The sequence below is a fragment of the Tachyglossus aculeatus genome, chromosome 4 (assembly GCF_015852505.1).
Source record: "Tachyglossus aculeatus isolate mTacAcu1 chromosome 4, mTacAcu1.pri, whole genome shotgun sequence".
In the NCBI taxonomy this organism is placed as follows: Eukaryota; Metazoa; Chordata; class Mammalia; order Monotremata; family Tachyglossidae; genus Tachyglossus; species Tachyglossus aculeatus.
Window position 1 is genome coordinate 26,489,312 of NC_052069.1, and position 18,153 is coordinate 26,507,464.

An 18,153-nucleotide genomic window follows, 5' to 3' on the forward strand; every position below is an offset into this window, starting at 1 on the left:
TTATCCCCGTTGGTCATTTTCCTGCTCGTACAAACAGTGCTATGGATGAGCAGAGTGAAATTGCGCGTAGTACAATTCACACAAAAAGTTTTAGGGGTAGGACCCAAAGTGACATCAGGACTATGCTCCAGGAGGCAGTTTCCTTGGTAACCTCTAAAGCCTTTGCTGCTCACCTTAGCCACTTATTTTTCATGACACAGATGGGCCCGTCCACCTTGCAGAACACCCTAGGTGATATTTTCATTTATTCATTTTATTTGTACATACTAATTCTATTTATTTTATTTTGTTAATTTGTTAATATGTTTTGTTTTGTTCTCTGTCTCCTCCTTCTTGACTGTGAGCCCACTGTTGGGTAGGGACCGTCTTTATATGTTGCCAACTTGTACTTCCCAAGCGCTTAGTACAGTGCTCTGCACACAGTAAGCGCTCAATAAATATGATTGAATGACTTTGGGTCACAGACCTACTCCACTGATGGCGCAGCTGCAGAATCCAGGTCAAGTGATTCTTAGAGGGGGGTGCTCTTTCCATCGGACCAGGACCTGATCTGTCTGATCAGAGTTTAGGAGATGAGCTTTCTAGAATATAAGCTCCTTCAAGGCAAGGAACCACAATAATAATTAATATATAATATAATAGGATAATATATAATATACACAATATATATATATAATATTATAATCATCATCATCATCAATCGTATTTATTGAGCGCTTACTGTGTGCAGAGCACTGTACTAAGCGCTTGGGAAGTACAAGTTGGCAACACATAGAGACAGTCCCTACCCAACAGTGGGCTCACAGCCTAAAACGGGGAGACAGAGAACAAAACCAAACATACTAACAAAATAAAATAAATAGAATAGATATGTACAAGTAAAATAAATAAATAAATGAATAGAGTAATAAATATATACAAACATATATACATATATACAGGTCTACTCAATCAGTTGATGGTATTTATTGAGCCGTTATAACATATAATAGTATATGTTAATCCCTTACTTTGTGTCAAGCACTTTTCTAAGTGCTGGAGTAGCTACAAGCTAATCAGGTTGGTCACAGTCCCTGTCCCACTTGGGGCTCATAGTCTTAATCCCCATTTTGCAGATGAGGTAACTGAGGCACAGAAAAGTGAGTGACTTACCCCAGGTCACACAGCAGAAAAGTGGCAGAGCCAGGACTAGAACCCAAGTCTTTCTGACACCCAGGCCCATGATAATAATAATAATAATATTAATAATAATAATAATAATAATAATAATAATAATAATAATAATAATAATAATAATAACTGTGGCATTAGTTAAGCACTTACTATGTGCCAGGCACTGTATTAGATACTACATGAGACCTCTAACCCCCACCACCCTTACCTGCTGCTGTCTCAGAACATTTTAAGAGTGTCACCTTGGGCAAGTCACTTCACTTCTCTAGACCTCAGTTTCCTCATATTAGAGAAGCAGCATGGCTCAATGGAAAGAGCACCGGCTTGGGAGTCAGAGATCATGGGTTCTAATCCTACCTCCGTCACATGTCTGTTGTGTGACCTTGGGCAAGTAACTTAATTTATCTGAGCCACAGTTACCTCATTTGTAAAATGAGGATTAAGACTGTGAGTCCCACGCAAGACAACTTGATCACCTTGTGTCCCCCTCAGCACTTAGAACAGTGCTTTGCCCATAGTAAATGCTTAACAAATGCCATCATCATCATCATTATTATTATTAAAATGGGGATTAAGAATGTGAGCCTCAAGTGGGACAGGGATTATGTCCAACCTGATTAATTTGTATCTACCCCAGTCCTTAGAACAGTGCTTTGCACATAGTAAGCACTTAACAAGTACCATTATTATTATTACTAAGTGCTGGGGTAGATACTAGGAAATCAGTTTGGACACAGTCCCCGTCCCACATAGAGCTCACAATCTTAATCCTCATTTTGCAGATGATGTAACCGAGGAACAGAGAAATTAAGTGACTTCCCCAAGGTCACACAGCAGACAGGTGGCGGAGCCAAGATTAGAGCCCAGGTTTTTTTGATTCCCCACCTGGTGCTCTATCCACTAAGCCGTGTTTCTTCCCCATGTCTTCCAACTCTGTTATATTGTACTCTCCCAAACGCTTAATGCAGTGGTCTGCCCACAGAAATTGCTCAATAAATACCATTTACGGAAAAAGCCAACAGGATTCAGTGCTCAGAAATAGAGGTTTGTTTCACCCAGCTGCTAGACGATACTAACTGAATAAAACTGTGAGAAGCGAGGGAGATGCTCGGAAGCATAGAGCAGCGTGGCTCAGTGGAAAGAGCACCGGCTATGGAGTCAGAGGCCATGGGTTCAAATCCCGGCTCCGCCAATTGTCAGCTGTGTGACCTTGGGCAAGACACTTCACTTCTCTGGGCCTCAGTTACCTCATCTGTAAAATGGGGATTAAGACTGTGAGCCCCCCGTGGGACAACTTGATCACCTTGTAACCTACCCAGCGCTTAGAACAGTGCTTTGCACATAGTAAGCACTTAAAATGCCATTATTATTGTTATTATTATAAAGACAGTAGGGTAAAAGTAACCTATTTTTCTACCTCCCAGTACCACCTAGCTGAATCTTGCTCACTTTCACGGGGCACCAAACGTCTGCCCCGCCATCTCACATGATTCTGAACTAAAATTAGCACTTCTGTGAGCTGAGAAACAAAGTGGAAAGCAATCCCTCCCAATTTCACTTTCTAGCTGTAGCTCTTCCACCTCCCACATCTCACTAACCCTCTTCTTCCCATCTGGAATACGCTCTCCTCTCAAATCCCCCCAAACCACAGATCTTCCCATCTTCAAACCCTTCTAAAAATCCAGCTTCGTCTTAGAAGTTTTCCCCAATTTTAATTTGCAACCCCTTCACCCCAATATCTGCCATTTTCGATAGGTGTTCTTTCATTCCAGTCCTCAGCACTTGTGTACATATGTTTATTTCTTTGTATATTCCTCCATTTATTTGTGCATTCTGTTCAACTATCTCGTCCGGGTATGTGTGTTGTCTTCCTGCTCTAATCTCCTTCTTCCCCCTGTTCCCACTACTTGTGGATGGTTTTGGCCTGGTTTGTCTCCCCTTCTAGAGTACAGGGAACTTTTACAGAGCTTTGCTGAGTTCTCCCAAGCATTTCAGAGCTTGGCCCTCACATATCAATTGATTGATTGACTGATCTTGTGTCTCTGGTGACAGTGAATGCTCAGGACAACGAAGATCACGTGCCTTTGCATTTCTGCTCTCGGTTTGGACACCATGATATCGTCAAGTTCCTGCTCCAGAGCAATTTCGAGGTTCAGCCCCACGTTGTCAACATTTACGGAGATACACCTTTACATCTGTAAGTAACTTGATCCAGGAAGGGTCTCCTCGAGCTGTTGCGTGGTCCGTATCATTCCACAATTAAAAAGGGATTTTTCTTCCGCTTTAGGGCATGCTACAATGGCAAGATCGAAGTGGTCAAGGAAATAATCCAACTCTCGGGGGCTGAGAGCCTGACTAAGGAAAACATCTTCAGTGAAACAGCTTTTCACAGGTAAAGGATTTTAAGCATAGTGACTGTCGAAATTCAGCAGTTGTCCAACTTTAAGTAGCGTGGCTAAGTGGAAAGAGCCCGGGCTTTGGAGTCTCGGATCATGAGTTCAAATCCCAGCTCCGCCAATTGTAAGCTGTGTGACTTTGGGCAAGTCATTTCCCTTCCCCACAGCACCTGTATATATGTTTGTACGTATTTATTACTCTATTTATTTATTTTACTTGTACATATTTATTCTATTTATTTTATTTTGTTAATATGTTTGGTTTTGTTCTCTGTCTCCCCCTTCTAGACTGTGAGCCCACTGTTGGGTAGGGTAGGGACCGTCTCTATATGTTGCCAACTTGTACTTCCCAAGCGCTTAGTACAGTGCTCTGCACACAGTAAGTGCTCAATAAATACGATTGAATGAATGAATGAATTTCACTTCTCTGTGCCTCAGTTCCCTCATCTGTAAAATGGGGATGAAGACTGTGAGCCCCCCGTGGGACAACCCGATCACCTTGTAACCTCCCCAGCGCTAAGAACAGTGATTTGCACATAGTAAGCACTTAATAAATGCCATCATTATTATTATCATTAAGTATGGTATGCAGCACACAGTCAGGGATGCTGCAGAAGCAGGATGGAGGCGTGGGCATTTGCTTGACAAAGTGGTAAAGGTAGGAACAGATGCTGTCGTCAAGACAACAGATGGGGGATAGCATCAGGTGCTGCACTCATTGCAAGACCATTAAAGCCAGGGATGATGATTGCTATAGCAACGAGGGCAGCAACATCTGCAAACATTTTGCTTCTATCTCTTCTCTTCTTCAGAAAACTGCCCAGAGTGGCAACATCTAATTGCTGTTCATCCTCAAGATTCTCAGTTGCAATAGTCCTCTGCTACCTGCATTTCCTCACAGATTCATCTACCTTGCAAAGGACTCCATTAGTCATTCTTGAAATAATAATAATAATAATAATAATAATAGTAATGACATTTATTAAGTACTTAATAAGTGCAAAGCACTGTTCTAAGCACTTGGGAGGTTACAAGGTGATCAGATTGCCCCTTGGGGGGCTCACGGTCTTAATCCCCATTTTACAGATGAGGTAACTGAGGCCCAGAGAAGTTAAGTGACTTGCCCAAAGTCACACAGCTGACAATTGGCAGAGCCAGGATTTGAACCCGTGACCTCTGACTCCAAAGCCCGGGCTCTTTCCACTGAGCCACGCTGCTTCTCTATGGTCACTAAATACCTGACAATATACTAGTTCCATTGTAGGAATCTGAGTTAACCCTCCAAAGAGACTTTCTGAAATAAGCTTACAGAAGGAAACAATTATTTTTAACTTGGAAATGCAGAAGGGGTAAAAACCAGAACTGGAAAAATGGGGCAAGGTTGTGGAGACATTTTAATAATAATAATAATTGTGGTACCTGTTAAGTGCTTACTGTGTACTAGGTGCTGTACTAAGCGCTGGGTTGACTGCAAGCAAATCAGGTTGGACACAGTCCCTGTCCAACGTGGGGCTCACAGTCTCCATCCTCATTTTAGAGATGAGGGAACTGAGGCCCAGAGAAGTGAAGTGACTTGCCTAAGGTCACACAGCAGACAATTGGCAGATCCGGAATTAGAACCCATGACCTTATGACTCTCAGGCCCGTGCTCTATCCACTAGGCCATGCTGCTTCTCATTTTTATTGATTGGGTAGCCTTATTTTGGGGGGTTTTAATTTGTAAAGAGACTAAGCTGGAGTGGTTTGGCTCTACCAATGAAATGGGGCTACTCTGATTAGATGGTCACATATGACATGGGAAGAGCATTTGGAGTGTGATTTGTGACCTTGAGAGACGGAGGAGAGGGAAAAAACGTTTTTCTGGATTCAATGGGACTGAAACATTAGTCTGTTAGATATGGCGTGGGAAGGATTTTGAGGCAGGAGGAACCAATCTTTACACTTGTCTTACTCCGTCATCGTAGCTTTCTCATTTCACAATAATTGAAGTGTCCCCTTTGGTATTTTTCCAGGGGAGTGGGAAGATGAATGGTTGTAATGTAGCTATTGAGTTTCCACTGTGTGCCATGTACTGTAGTACTGTAGAGAAACAGTGTGGCTCAATGGAAAGAGCCCGGGCTTTGGAGTCAGAGGTCATGGGTTCAAATCCCGGCTCCTACACATCATTCATTCATTCATTCTTTCATTCATTCAATTGTATTTATCGAGTGCTTACTGTGTGCAGAGCATTGTCCTAAGTGCTTGGGAAGTACAAGTTGGCAACATATAGAGACAGTCCCTACCCAACAACGGGCTCACAGTCTAGAAGGGGGAGACAGAGAGCAAAACAAAACATGCGGACAGGTGTCAGGTCATCAGAATAAATAGAAATAAAGCTAGATGCACATCATTAAGAAAATAAATAGAATAGTAAATATGTACAAGTAAAATAAATAGAGTAATAAATCTGTACAAACATCTATACAGGTACTGTGGGGAGGGGAAGGAGGTAGGGTGGGGATGATGGGGAGGAGGAGAGGAAAAAGGGGGCTCAGTGTGGGAAGGCCTGCTGGAGGAGGTGAGCTCTCAGTAGGGCTTTGAAGGGAGGAAGAGAGCTAGCTTGGCGGATGTGCGGAGGGAGGGAATTCCAGGCCAGGGGGAGGATGTGGGCTGGGGGTCGATGGTGGGACAGGCAAGAATGAGGTACAGCTGTGTGACTTTGGGCAAGTCACAACTTCTCTGGGCCTCAGTTACCTCATCTGTAAAATGGGGATTAAGGCTGTGAGCCCCCTTGGGACATCCTGAGTCTTCTAGGCTGTGAGCCTGCTGTTGGGTAGGGACCGTCTCTATATGTTGCCAACTTGTACTTCCCAAGCGCTTAGTACAGTGCTCTGCACACAGTAAGCACTCAATAAATATGATTGAATGAATGAATGAACCTGATCACCTTGTAACCTCCCCAGCGCTTAGAACAGTGCTTTGCACATAGTAAGCGCTTAATAAATGCCATTATTATTATTATTATTACATGCTGAGGGAAGCCCAACATTAGACCAAGACATGTTCCATGCCTAGAAGAAGCTTCCACTCCATTCCCTAATATTCATGCTCCATTTTATTTTCTTTAGAAGTTCCATTTTCTAGACTTCCTTCCAAATGGAAGTGAGGTGCTTGATGTTAGAGTACTTTTCTGGGACACAAAGGAGATTATGGGTTGGCTGAGATATGCTTGAAATTTGAGCCTTTTAATTCCCAACCACCAACCCCACCCAGCTGATTTTCCGTGAAATGTTGGCAGAAATTTTCTTTAGACACAGTGCTTCTTCTTGGTAAGCAATTTCCAGAAATGCTGCTGTTCTGTCATTCAGGACAGGGAGAAGGCCATTGTGAGAACCATCAGGAAGTTACCCTGCTTTTCTTACATTTCTGCTCTGCCTTAATAATCATAGCATTTGTTTTCACATTAAGCCCACTATTCTCTTAACTAGTGTCTCTGGTCTCAATGGACCTGGAAGCTCTGCTGATTTCTTTGCTCTCGATTTTTGCAGTGCTTGTACTTACGGCAAGAACATCGAACTTGTTAAGTTTCTTCTTGACCAGAATGTGCTAAGCATCAATCATCAAGGAAGAGATGGTCACACAGGTAAGAATAGGACCCCGGCATGTGATTAAAAGCATGGTAAAAAAGCCTCTTTGACGTCTTTTGCTCTCATTCTTTTTAAAGTTGCTGGTTTCTACCTGTGGTAATTACAGTATTTTTGAAATGAGTTAGACATTCTGCTGATGCCAGAGGCCCTCAGGGGCTTCTGTAGATGCTATGGCTTTTTCTTCGAGAATCCTATCATTTGCCCAATAATAGGATTGATTCCTTATCAAGGAAATCAATCCTAGCTTTATGGCTATTGCTACAGTTCTATTAGCGGATAACAATTGTCTTTATGGCAGCGAGGACTCCGTTTTCTTTTTCCTAGGACTCCACTCTGCTTGCTACCATGGGCACATTCGTCTGGTCCAGTTCTTATTGGATATTGGAGCCGATATGAATCTGGTGGCCTCTGACCCCAGTCGATCTAGTGGGGAGAAGGACGAGCAGACCTGTTTGATGTGGGCTTATGAAAAAGGTATTTTAAGCCTCTCATTCCTAATAGAAAGACATTTAGGCGTAGTCATAGATTCTGACAATTCACAAGGAAATTCCTACATCCCTACTGATGATACCCTCATTTTTCCCCAGAAGATTGTGCAAAGGCAGACTCACATCTAGATCAAAAACTCGAATGGAGTCTCAATACAATGGAGATCTGGTGGGTGTCAGAATGCTAGAGATGTGTTGCTTTAAAGGAAAACACACTGCTAACTCCAAAGGAGTTTGCAGAGAAACCTTCAGAAGCAAGAAGAGGGGAACAGATAGATATTGGGATAGAAAGGGAAGAGGAAAAGACTTCAATGTAAGGGATTCAGAAAATCAAGAATAGTTTAAAGGTAGAAGAGGAGAGAAAGCAAAATATTAAAAGACATCAGCAAATTACCATTGTCCCCAAAGAGTGTCTACCTATGGAGTTAGAGAAGCCGCGTGGCTCAGTGGAAAGAGCCCGGAGTCAGAGGTCATGGGTTCGAATCCCGCTCCGCCACATGTCTGCTGTGTGACCTTGGTCAAGTCACTTAACTTCTCTGTGCCTCAGTTACCCCATCTGTAAAATGGGGATTAAGACTGTGAGCCCCACATGGGACAACTTGATCACCGTGTATCCCCCCCAACCAGTGCTTAGAACTGTGCTTTGCACATAGTAAGCGCTTAACAAATGCCATCATGATTATTATTATCATTATTAAGTTGTGTCAGTCCACGATTCCACGACAACAACCACAGTTACTTATCTAGATGTTTCTTGAGCGACAGTCTGTCATGACTACTGGGAGAGTAACCTGAGAGAAATTCATGCTGCCTCCAAACACATCTGTAAATGTCGGGTGACTGTTTATCCGGTTTCATACCAGACACTCCGGGCTTTCATCTGGTTTGCCCCTGCCTGGTACAGAATTATCATCAGACCCCTTTATCTGGCATTTATATTTTCAACACAAAAGCTTCCTCAACCTTAGCTCTTAACATTGAGTCCTTCAGCCCAGAAACAGGAATTGTTGAATGGCACACAGCAACACTAGGGAACAATTGTGGAAAAGGGATCAAAGTGCCCTGTAGAAACACTCTAAATTTGGGCAGATTCAAGCAGACTGAGCAAACCTTCAAATATGGCATCTGAATGATAGCACTGGGTGACACTGTGAGCTGGTATATCCCATGTGAGTTCCTTGAATCTTGTGGCCCGTCGGATCTTGTGACCCATTTTCTTTTTTTCTTTTTTTACTGTGCACTCTGGCCACCCTACCATACCCTCAGGAGCAGGCACAGTTGTTTAATTTAATATACAAGAAGAGAAAGAGGGAAAGCTATATCCTGCCAAAATGTGTCCATGACCCTAGATAGGTATAGGCTTTTTAAAACACACAAACTATTGTATAACTTTACAAGCCAAATTCTTTAGATATATTAATGGTCTGAGCACGTGAACTCACAGATAGCAGGCTTTTCAACACAACTATCAGCACAACTCAATAACAAGGTGGGGAGAGAGAGAGAGAGATCCCTCTCCGGAATGCAAAGAGCTATTCCCAATTTGATTGACTCTCTTTCCCCATCTTTGGTTCATGCATTGGTTGATCCTAGAGATGACAAGTGCTTAGACCAGAGCAGTGGCAGTTTGAATTGAGAGGAAGGGGTGGGATTTTGAAGATGTCACGAAGAAGGAAGCAAAAGGCTTTGGTGACAGACTGAATATGGGAGTTGGAAGTGAGGGAGGCATAATGCCAAATGGTGAATGTAACAGGAGGGAAGGATGGTAATGTTAATAATAATAATAATAATGTTGGTATTTGTTAAGTGCTTACTATGTGCCAAGCGCTGGGGTAGATACAAGTTCATGAGGTTGTCCCAGGCAGAGCTCACAGTCTTCATCCCCATTTTACAGATGAGGTAACTGAGGCACAGAGAAGTTAAGTGACTTGCCTAAGGTCACACAGCTGACAAGCGGCAGAGTCGGGATAAAAACCCATGACCTCTGATTCCCTAGCCTGTGCTCTTTCCACCAAGCCACGCTGCTTCTCTGTTAACAGGGATGGGAAAGTTGGAAGGAGAATATAATTTGAATGGAAAGAGGAGGAGTTCTGTTTCAGATATACTCAACTTGAGATGCCAGTGGACTTATCCATGTAGAGATGTAGAGATGTCATGGAGCTAGGGAGAAGATGAGAGATTGAAGAGAAGGAGAGATCTTAGAGATAGTGAGGTAGGTTTGGGAGTCCATCCCATTGATGAAACTGTGGGAATGGATGCATTAGGGAATGGGTGAAGATGGTGAATAGAACTGATCTTTGAGAAGGACACCCACAGTTAGGGAGTGGGAAGTAGAGAACGAGTTGGGAAAAGAAACTGAGAAGGAGTGGGTAGAAAAGAGAAATGGGAGAGAACTTAATCAAAGTAACCAAGATTTGATAGTGTTTTCTGGAGAAGGGGCTGGTCCACAATGTCAAAGGCTGTCAGTAATAATAATAATGATGGCATTTATTAAGTGCTTCCTATGTGCAAAGCGCTGTTCTAAGGGCTGGGGAGGTTACAAGGTGATCAGGATGTCCCATGTGGGGCTAACAATCTTAATCTCCATTTTACAGATGAGGGAACTGAGGCACAGAGAAGTTTGGGCAAGTCACACAGTTGACAAGTGGCGGAGCCGGGATTTGAACCCATGACCTCTGACTCCATCAAGGATGATTGAGATGGAGTAGAGTTCATTAGACGTGGCTAGGAGGAGGTCATTGTGATAGTGGGATAGAATAGATATACAGTGGAGAGGGGCAAAAGTTGCATTTTAAATGTCAAGGAGGGAGAGGAAATCGAGGCAGTGGTGTAAATAAATCTATTTGAGGAATTTGGACAAAAATGGAAGGAAGGAGATGTGACCAAAGCTGGAGGGTGCAGAGGGCACAAGTTAAAGTTCTTTTAGGCTAAGAATCATGTCGGGGGGTCTTCAGAGAGTGAGTGGCTCAAGATGGCACTCAGAGGGTGAAGAAGGGTGGGAGTGAAGAGTGAAGAAGTGTTCCTAAGTTCATTCATTCATTCGATCGTATTTGCTGATCACCTACTGTGTGCAGAGCAGTGTACTAAGCGCTTGGGAGAGTACAGTACAACAATAAACAGGCACATTCCCTGCCCATAATGAGCTTATAGTGAAGGGATGGGATTGGAGGTGCGGGCGGCAGGCGGAAAATATCTGCCTCCCCGATTTGTTCTATATGTCATTCGTTCATTCATTCAATTGTGTTTATTGAGCACTTACTGTGTGCAGAGCACTGTACTAAGTGTTTGGGAAGTACAAGTCAGCAACATATAGAGATGGTCACTACCCAACAATGGGCTCACAGTCTAGAAGGACTAGACTCTTTCCAGTAAGCCATGCTGCTGGGAAAGTTGGAAGGAGAAGAGAATTTGAATGGAAAGATGAGGAGTTTGTTTCAGATATACTCAACCTGAGATGCCAGTGGACTTATCCTTCTAGAGATGTAGAGATGTCATGGAGCTTAGGAGAAACTCCTCACCCTGGGCTTCAAGGCTGTCCATCCCCTTGCCCCCTCCTACCTCACCTCCCTTCTCTCCTTCTCCAGCCCAGCCCACACCCTCCGCTCCTCTGCTGCTAATCTTCTCACCGTGCCTCGTCCTCGCCTGTCCCACTGTTGACTCTCAGCCCACATCATCCCCCTGGCCCGGAACGGCCTCCCTCCGCACATCCACCAAGCTAGCTCTCTTCCCCCTTTCAAGGCCCTACTGAGAGCTCACCTCCTCCAGGAGGCCTTCCCAGACTGAGCCCCCTCCTTCTTCTGCCCCTCCTCCCCCTCCCCATCCCCCCACCTTACCTCCTTCCCCTCCCCACAGCATCTGCATATATGTATATATGTTTGTATGTATTTATTACTCTATTTATTTATTTTATTTGTACATATTTATTATATTTATTTTATTTTGTTAATATGTTTTGTTTTGTTGTCTGTCTCCCCCTTCTAGACTGTGAGCCCTCTGTTGGGTAGGGACCATCTCTATATGTTGCCAACTTGTACTTCCCAAGCACTTAGTCCAGTGTTCTGCACACAGTAAGCGCTCAAAAATACAATTGAATGAATGAATGAAGAATGAAAGATGAGAGATTGCGGAGGAGGAGAGATCTTAGAGATAACAACAAAACAAAACAAGTAGACAGGTGTCAATACTGTCAGAATAAATAGAATTATAGCTATATACACAACTTTAATAAAATAGAGTAGTAAATATGAACAAATAGATACAAGTGCTGTGGGGAGGGGAAGGGGGTAGGGCATTGGGAGGGAGGGGGACGATTGGGAGGGGAGGAAGAGGAGAGGAAAGAGGGGGACTCAGGCTGGGAAGGCCTCCTGGAGGAGGTGAACTCTCAGTAGGGCTTTGAAGGGAGGAAGAGAGCTAGCTTGGTGGATATGCGGAGGGAGGGCATTCCAGGCCAGGGGGAGGATGTGGGCCGGGGGTCGATGGTGGGATTCCTCAAAAATCTCCAGTGGCTACCGATCAATCTGCGCATCAGGCAGAAACTCCTCACCCTGGGCTTCAAGGCTGTCCATCCCCCCGCCCCCTCCTACCTCACCTCCCTTCTCTCCTTCTCCAGCCCAGCCCGCACCCTCCGCTCTTCCACCGCTAATCTCCTCACCGTACCTCGTTCTCGCCTGTCCCGCCATCGACCCCCAGCCCACGTCATCCCCTGGGCCTGGAATGCCCTCCCTCTGCCCATCCGCCAAGCTAGCTCTCTTCCTCCCTTCAAGGCCCTACTCAGAGCTCACCTCCTCCAGGAGGCCTTCCCAGACTGAGCCCCTTCCTTCCTCTCCCCCTCGTCCCCCTCTCCATCCCCCCATCTTACCTCCTTCCCTTCCCCACAGCACCTGTATATATGTATATATGTTTGTACATATTTATTACTCTATTCATTTATCTATTTATTTATTTTTCTTGTACATATCTATTCTATTCATTTTATTTTGTTAGTATGTTTGGTTTTGTTCTCTGTCTCCCCCTTTTAGACTGTGAGCCCACTGTTGGGTAGGGACTGTCTCTATATGTTGCCAATTTGTACTTCCCAAGCACTTAGTACAGTGCTCTGCACACAGTAAGTGCTCAATAAATACGATTGATGATGATGATGATGACAGGTGAGAATGAGGTCCAGTGAGGAGGTTAGCAGCAGAGGAGCGGAGTGTGAGGGCTGGGCTGGGCTATAAAAGGAGAGAAGGGAGGTGAGGTAGGAGGGGGCAAGGTAATGGAGAGCCTTGAAGTCAAGAGTGAGGAGTTTTTGCTTGATTCGTAGGTTGACAGGCAACGACTGGAGATTTTTGAGGAGGGGAGTGACATGCCCAGAGCGTTTCTTTACAAAGATAATCTGGGCAGCAGAGTGAAGTAAAGACCGAAGTGAGGAGAGACAGGAGGATGGGAGATCAGAAAGGAAGGATGGGAGACCAGAAAGGATGAAATATAATGACAGTCCACTGAATGTATTCTGCTGCCCACAGATGTAATGACATCATTTGGAATTCTACTCAAATCCCTGAAACCCACCCTTGATCCTAGGTGATCCTTCCCAAGTCCCTGAAGACAGAAGGGCCTATTGCGCCTTGAGGACAGGAGGGCTTTGGAATCTTTAAGAAGCCCTCTAGTCTTGTGGAAAGAGAACTGGGCTGGGAGTTTGGAGCCCAGAGTAATAATCCTGGCTCCCTCACTTGACATCTGCGTGACCTTGGGAAATCAGTTGAGTTCTATTGCTCATTGTGGGCAGGGAATGTGTATATCAACTCTATTATACTGTACTCTTTTAAGCCCTTAGTACAGTGCTCTGCAAACAGTAAGTGCACAAGAATTATGATTGATTGATTCTCTGCACTTCAGTTCCCTTGTCTGTAGAATGGAGATAAAATACCTGCACTGCTTAGCATAGAGCTTGGCACATTCATTCATTCATTCATTCAGTTGTATTTATTGAGCACTTACTGTTTGCAGAGCACTGTACTAAGTGCTTGGGAAGTACAAGTTGGCAACATACAGAGACAGACCCTACCCAACAGCAGGCTCACAGTCTAGAAGGGGGAGACAGACAACAACAAAAAACATATGCTAAGCCATATTATATATAATGCGTTGTTATAACCCCAGCTCCGCCACTTGTCAGCTGTGTGACTTTGGGCAAGTCACTTCACTCCTCTGTGCCTCAGTTCCCTCATCTGTAAAATGGGGATTGAGTCTGTGAGCCCCATGTGGGACAACCAGATCACCTTGCATCCTCCCCAGTGCTTAGAACAGTGCTTTGCACATAGTAAGCGCTTAATAAATGCCATTATTATTATTATTATAATACAATGCAATGATAATAACAATAATAATAATGGTACTTGCTAAATGCTCACTCTGTGCCAGGCACCATACTAAGTAAATTGTGTTGGACACAGCCCCTGTCCCACATGGGGCTCACAGTCTTAATCCCCATTTTACAGATAAGGTAACTGAGGCACAGAGAAGTGAAGCGACTTGCCCAAGGTCACACAGCACAATCTAATGTCATTATTGATAATAATAACCGGGTCTGCCCCTTACCTATGGGCCTGGAGGCAACTGACGCCATTGCTTAGCATTCGTAGCCAGCACTGGGTTCAGGTTGTTTTGTCTTGTTTTGTTTTGTTGTCTGTCTCCCCCTTCTAGACCGTGAGCTCATTGTTGGGTACGGACCATCTCTATATGTTGCCGATTTGTATTTCCCAAGCGCTTAGTACAGTGCTCTGCACACAGTAAGTGCTCAATAAATACAAATGAACGAATGAATGAATCAGGCCTGCACCAAAGCCTCAAGTCCAGTGCCACTGGGGAGTCAGCATCCCCACAAACTGGGGCTTCGGGGGCCTGAGAGGTCTGAGGCTCCAGGTGAGTCACTGATCTTTGCCTTTGAGATTAATTAGTAGCCAGGATAGCCGGGTCCATAGGTTAAATGATTGTCTAGGAGCACTCAGTCAGGCCCAGTGCCTCGCAAGGTCTAATTGGACCTATTTCAGGATGAACTGCCTCCTGAGAAAACAGCTTACTCCTTCTGGGTCAGTGGCGGGTCAGCTTATTAAGACGATTTTATATTTCTAAGAACTTTTTCAGTTAAAACCCTCCAAACAGCCCTCGTGATGATCTGTCTTAGACTTCTCCCTTCAGAACAGCCAGTTAGAGGTTTACATTTCAGTATTTCCTAACCCACTTTCTGCATCCTCCTGTTTTAGAATCTTCTCAGATTTCCATTTGGCTCTCTTCTGTGACTCTATCTGAACGTGTAGAGATAGCCGTCTTTTCTTTCTCTCATCTCTTTGTCTCTCTTTGTCTCCTTCTGTTTCTATATCTCTCTCTGCTTCTGTCTCTCCCATTCTCTCGCCCCCCTCTCTTTCTCACTCACTTGAATTCTCTCGATCTCTTTTCCGGGATACAAAGGACTTGTACGAATCAATTTAAATTGTCCAGAAGAAGTGGCCGGCAGCCTGTTATGTTCCAATCCTCTGTCCTGATCACCAGTATGGAAAAACCATTGAAAAGGCTCGCACCTAATCTTACATCCATTGAATTAAAGATGAAACTGCGGAATTGAAAAGAACGCAGCCAATTAGAATTGAGCGTGGAGCCCAGTGCAGTTTGCCTGGCAGTTAGATTTGAAAGGCTGACGGGGAAAAAGGCGGACAGAGTTTGGACCGCTGAGGGTCAAAAAATAGCCCAAACTAGGAGTCAAGCTGAAAACTTCTTATTTACTTCAGTTTTGATAGCAGTTAAAGTCATTTAACCGAGGCTCACATCCCAATATCTAATTATCTGAAATACAATATTTGTCTAAAGCAGAACCACTCTAATCCACAGTGACGGAGAGCTAGAGCTGGAGAATTAGCAAGTAAGTGAACAAAAACAATAAAAATCAAGGGTCCTGCAGCATGATATATACTTTGCTCATTCATTTTGACAAGTATAGTATGGTGTGAATTATTTATCGTAAATGTCCTGTAGTGCATTCTGTAAAAGTAATGAAGTCTTGCAGAGCTGAGATCTTGCCAGTAAGACTTGGCTACTAAAAGGGGTGTAACTCTCAGATTCTAAGTGAATTGTTAGCAAAATGTCCGTTCCTCTGATTCTACTGAGGGCATTTTCTGAGGCAGTTAATTTCAATCAATCACTCATATTTATTGAGTGCCTCCTGTGTGCAGAGCACTGTACTAAGCGCTTGGGAGAGTACACTGTACCAGAGTTGGTAGACAGGTTAGCTGCCCACAGTGAGTTTACAGGATAGATTTCAGGGGCCACATCTAAGCCCCCCTAAGAAGCCATGGAAGAATGGTCACTCAGTTCCCCACTCCCATGCAAGTCAGTCAGTCATTTGTATATATTGAGTACTTGTAGTGTGCAGATCACTGTACTAAGTGCTTGGGAGAGTACAATATAACTACAAATGTACACATTTGCTTCCCACAATGAGCTTACAGTCTTAAAGGGGAGACAGATATTAATGTGTTCATAAGTGCTGTGTGCCTGGGAGGAGGGCAAGTTTCCTTCCCCTCACATTTTATTGTAACCCATGCTTTGAATTGGTACGGTGACAGTATTCATCCATTCAATTCATTCAGTTCAATTGTATTTGTTGAGCGCTTACTGTGTGCAGAGCACTGTACTAAGAGCTTGGAAAGTACAATTCGGCAACAGATGATAATAATAATAATAATAATAATAATAATAATAATAATAATAATAATGATAATGACATTTGTTAAGCACTTACTATGTTCTAAGTCAGAGGTCATGGGTTCGAATCCCAACTCTGCCACATGTCTGCTGTGTGACCTTGGGCAAGTCACTTAACTTCTCTGAGCCTGTTACCTCATCTGTAAAATGGGGATTAAGACTGTGAGCCCCACGTGGGACAACTTGATCACCTTGTATCCCCCCCCAGCACTTAGAACAGTGCTCTGCACATAGTAAGCACTTAACAAATGCCATCATCATCATCATCATCATTATTATTATTCTAAGTGCTGGGGAGATACAAGGTGATCAGGTTGTCCCATGTGGGGCTCACAGTCTTAACCCCCATTTTACAGATGAGGCAACTGAGGCTCAGAGAATTTAAGTGACTTGCCCAAGGTCTCACAGCAGACATGTGGTGGAGCTGGGATTAGAACCCCTGACTCTGACTCCCAAGCCCGGGCTCTTTCCACTGAGCTATGCTGCTTCAATCCCTACCCAACAATGGGCTCACAGTCAAGAAGGGGGGAGACAGACAACAAAACAAAACAAGTAGACAGGTGTCAATAGCATCAAAATAGATAAAAAGAATTATAGATATTTACACATCATTAATAAAATATATAGAATAATAAATATGTGCAAATATACACAAGTGCTGTGGGGTGGGGAGGGAGGTAGAGCAGAGGGAGTGAGTCAGGGAGATGGGGAGGGGAGGAGGAGCAGAGGAAAAGGGGGGCTCAATCTGGGAAGGCCTCCTGGAGGAGGTGAGCTTTCAGTAGGGCTTTGAAGGGGGGAAGCAGGCTAGTTTGGCAGCTGTGTGGAGGGAGGGCATTCCAGGCCATGGGGATGATGTGGGCCGGGGGTCGACGGCGGGACAGGCGAGAACGAGGCACGGTGAGGAGATTAGCGGCAGAGGAGCGGAGGGTGCGGGCTGGGCTGGAGAAGGAGAGAAGGGAGGTGAGGTAGGAGGGGGCGAGGTGATGGACAGCCTTGAAGCAAACAGAGACAATCCCTGCCCAACAACTGGCTCACAGTCTAGAAGAGGGGAGACAGACATCAAAACAAGTAAACAGGCATCAATAGCATCAATATAAATAAATGGAATTATAGATATATACACATCATTAATAAAATAGAGTAATAAATCTGTACATATATACACAAGTGCAGTGGGGCGGGGAGGGGGTAGTGCAGAGGGAGGGAGTTGGGGTGATGGGGAGGGGAGAAGGAGAAGAGGAAAAGGGGGCAACAGAAGTGGTGACGGGGGAGTCTAGCTTCTTCCCCTCAGCTGAGGATATGGGGTGGGCCTCCAGAGAAGCAACGTGGCTCAGTGGAAAGAGCCTGGGCTTTGGAGTCGAGCCCACTGTTGGGTAGGGACTTTCTCTATATGTTGCCAACTTGTACTTCCCAAGCGCTTAGTACAGTGCTTTGCACACAGTAAGTGCTCAATAAATACAATCGAATGAATGAATGAATGGAGTCAGTGGTCATGGGTTCAAATCCTGGCTCCGCCAATTGTCAGCTGTGTGACTTGGGGCAAGTCACTTAACTTCTCTGTGCCTCAGTTCCCCCATCTGTAAAACGGGGATGAAGACTGTGAGCACCTGATCACAACCTGATCACCCTGTAACCTCCCCAGCGCTTAGAACAGTGCTTTGCACATAGTAAGCGCTTAATAAATGCCATCATCATCATTCAGGCCAGGCAGGGTTGGTAAGCAGTGGTCCT

General features: G+C 44.4%; 1 protein-coding gene across 1 annotated transcript in view; it reads left to right on the forward strand.

The window, feature by feature from the left end:
* Positions 1–18,153, forward strand: part of LOC119926741 (serine/threonine-protein kinase TNNI3K) — a 413,409-nt gene that overhangs the window by 139,182 nt on the left and 256,074 nt on the right. The window contains exons 8-11 of the mRNA XM_038745086.1: positions 3,226–3,370; positions 3,461–3,565; positions 7,097–7,191; positions 7,520–7,669. Of these exons, the coding sequence (XP_038601014.1) occupies positions 3,226–3,370; positions 3,461–3,565; positions 7,097–7,191; positions 7,520–7,669 (495 nt within the window). The remainder of the gene's footprint in view (positions 1–3,225; positions 3,371–3,460; positions 3,566–7,096; positions 7,192–7,519; positions 7,670–18,153) is intronic.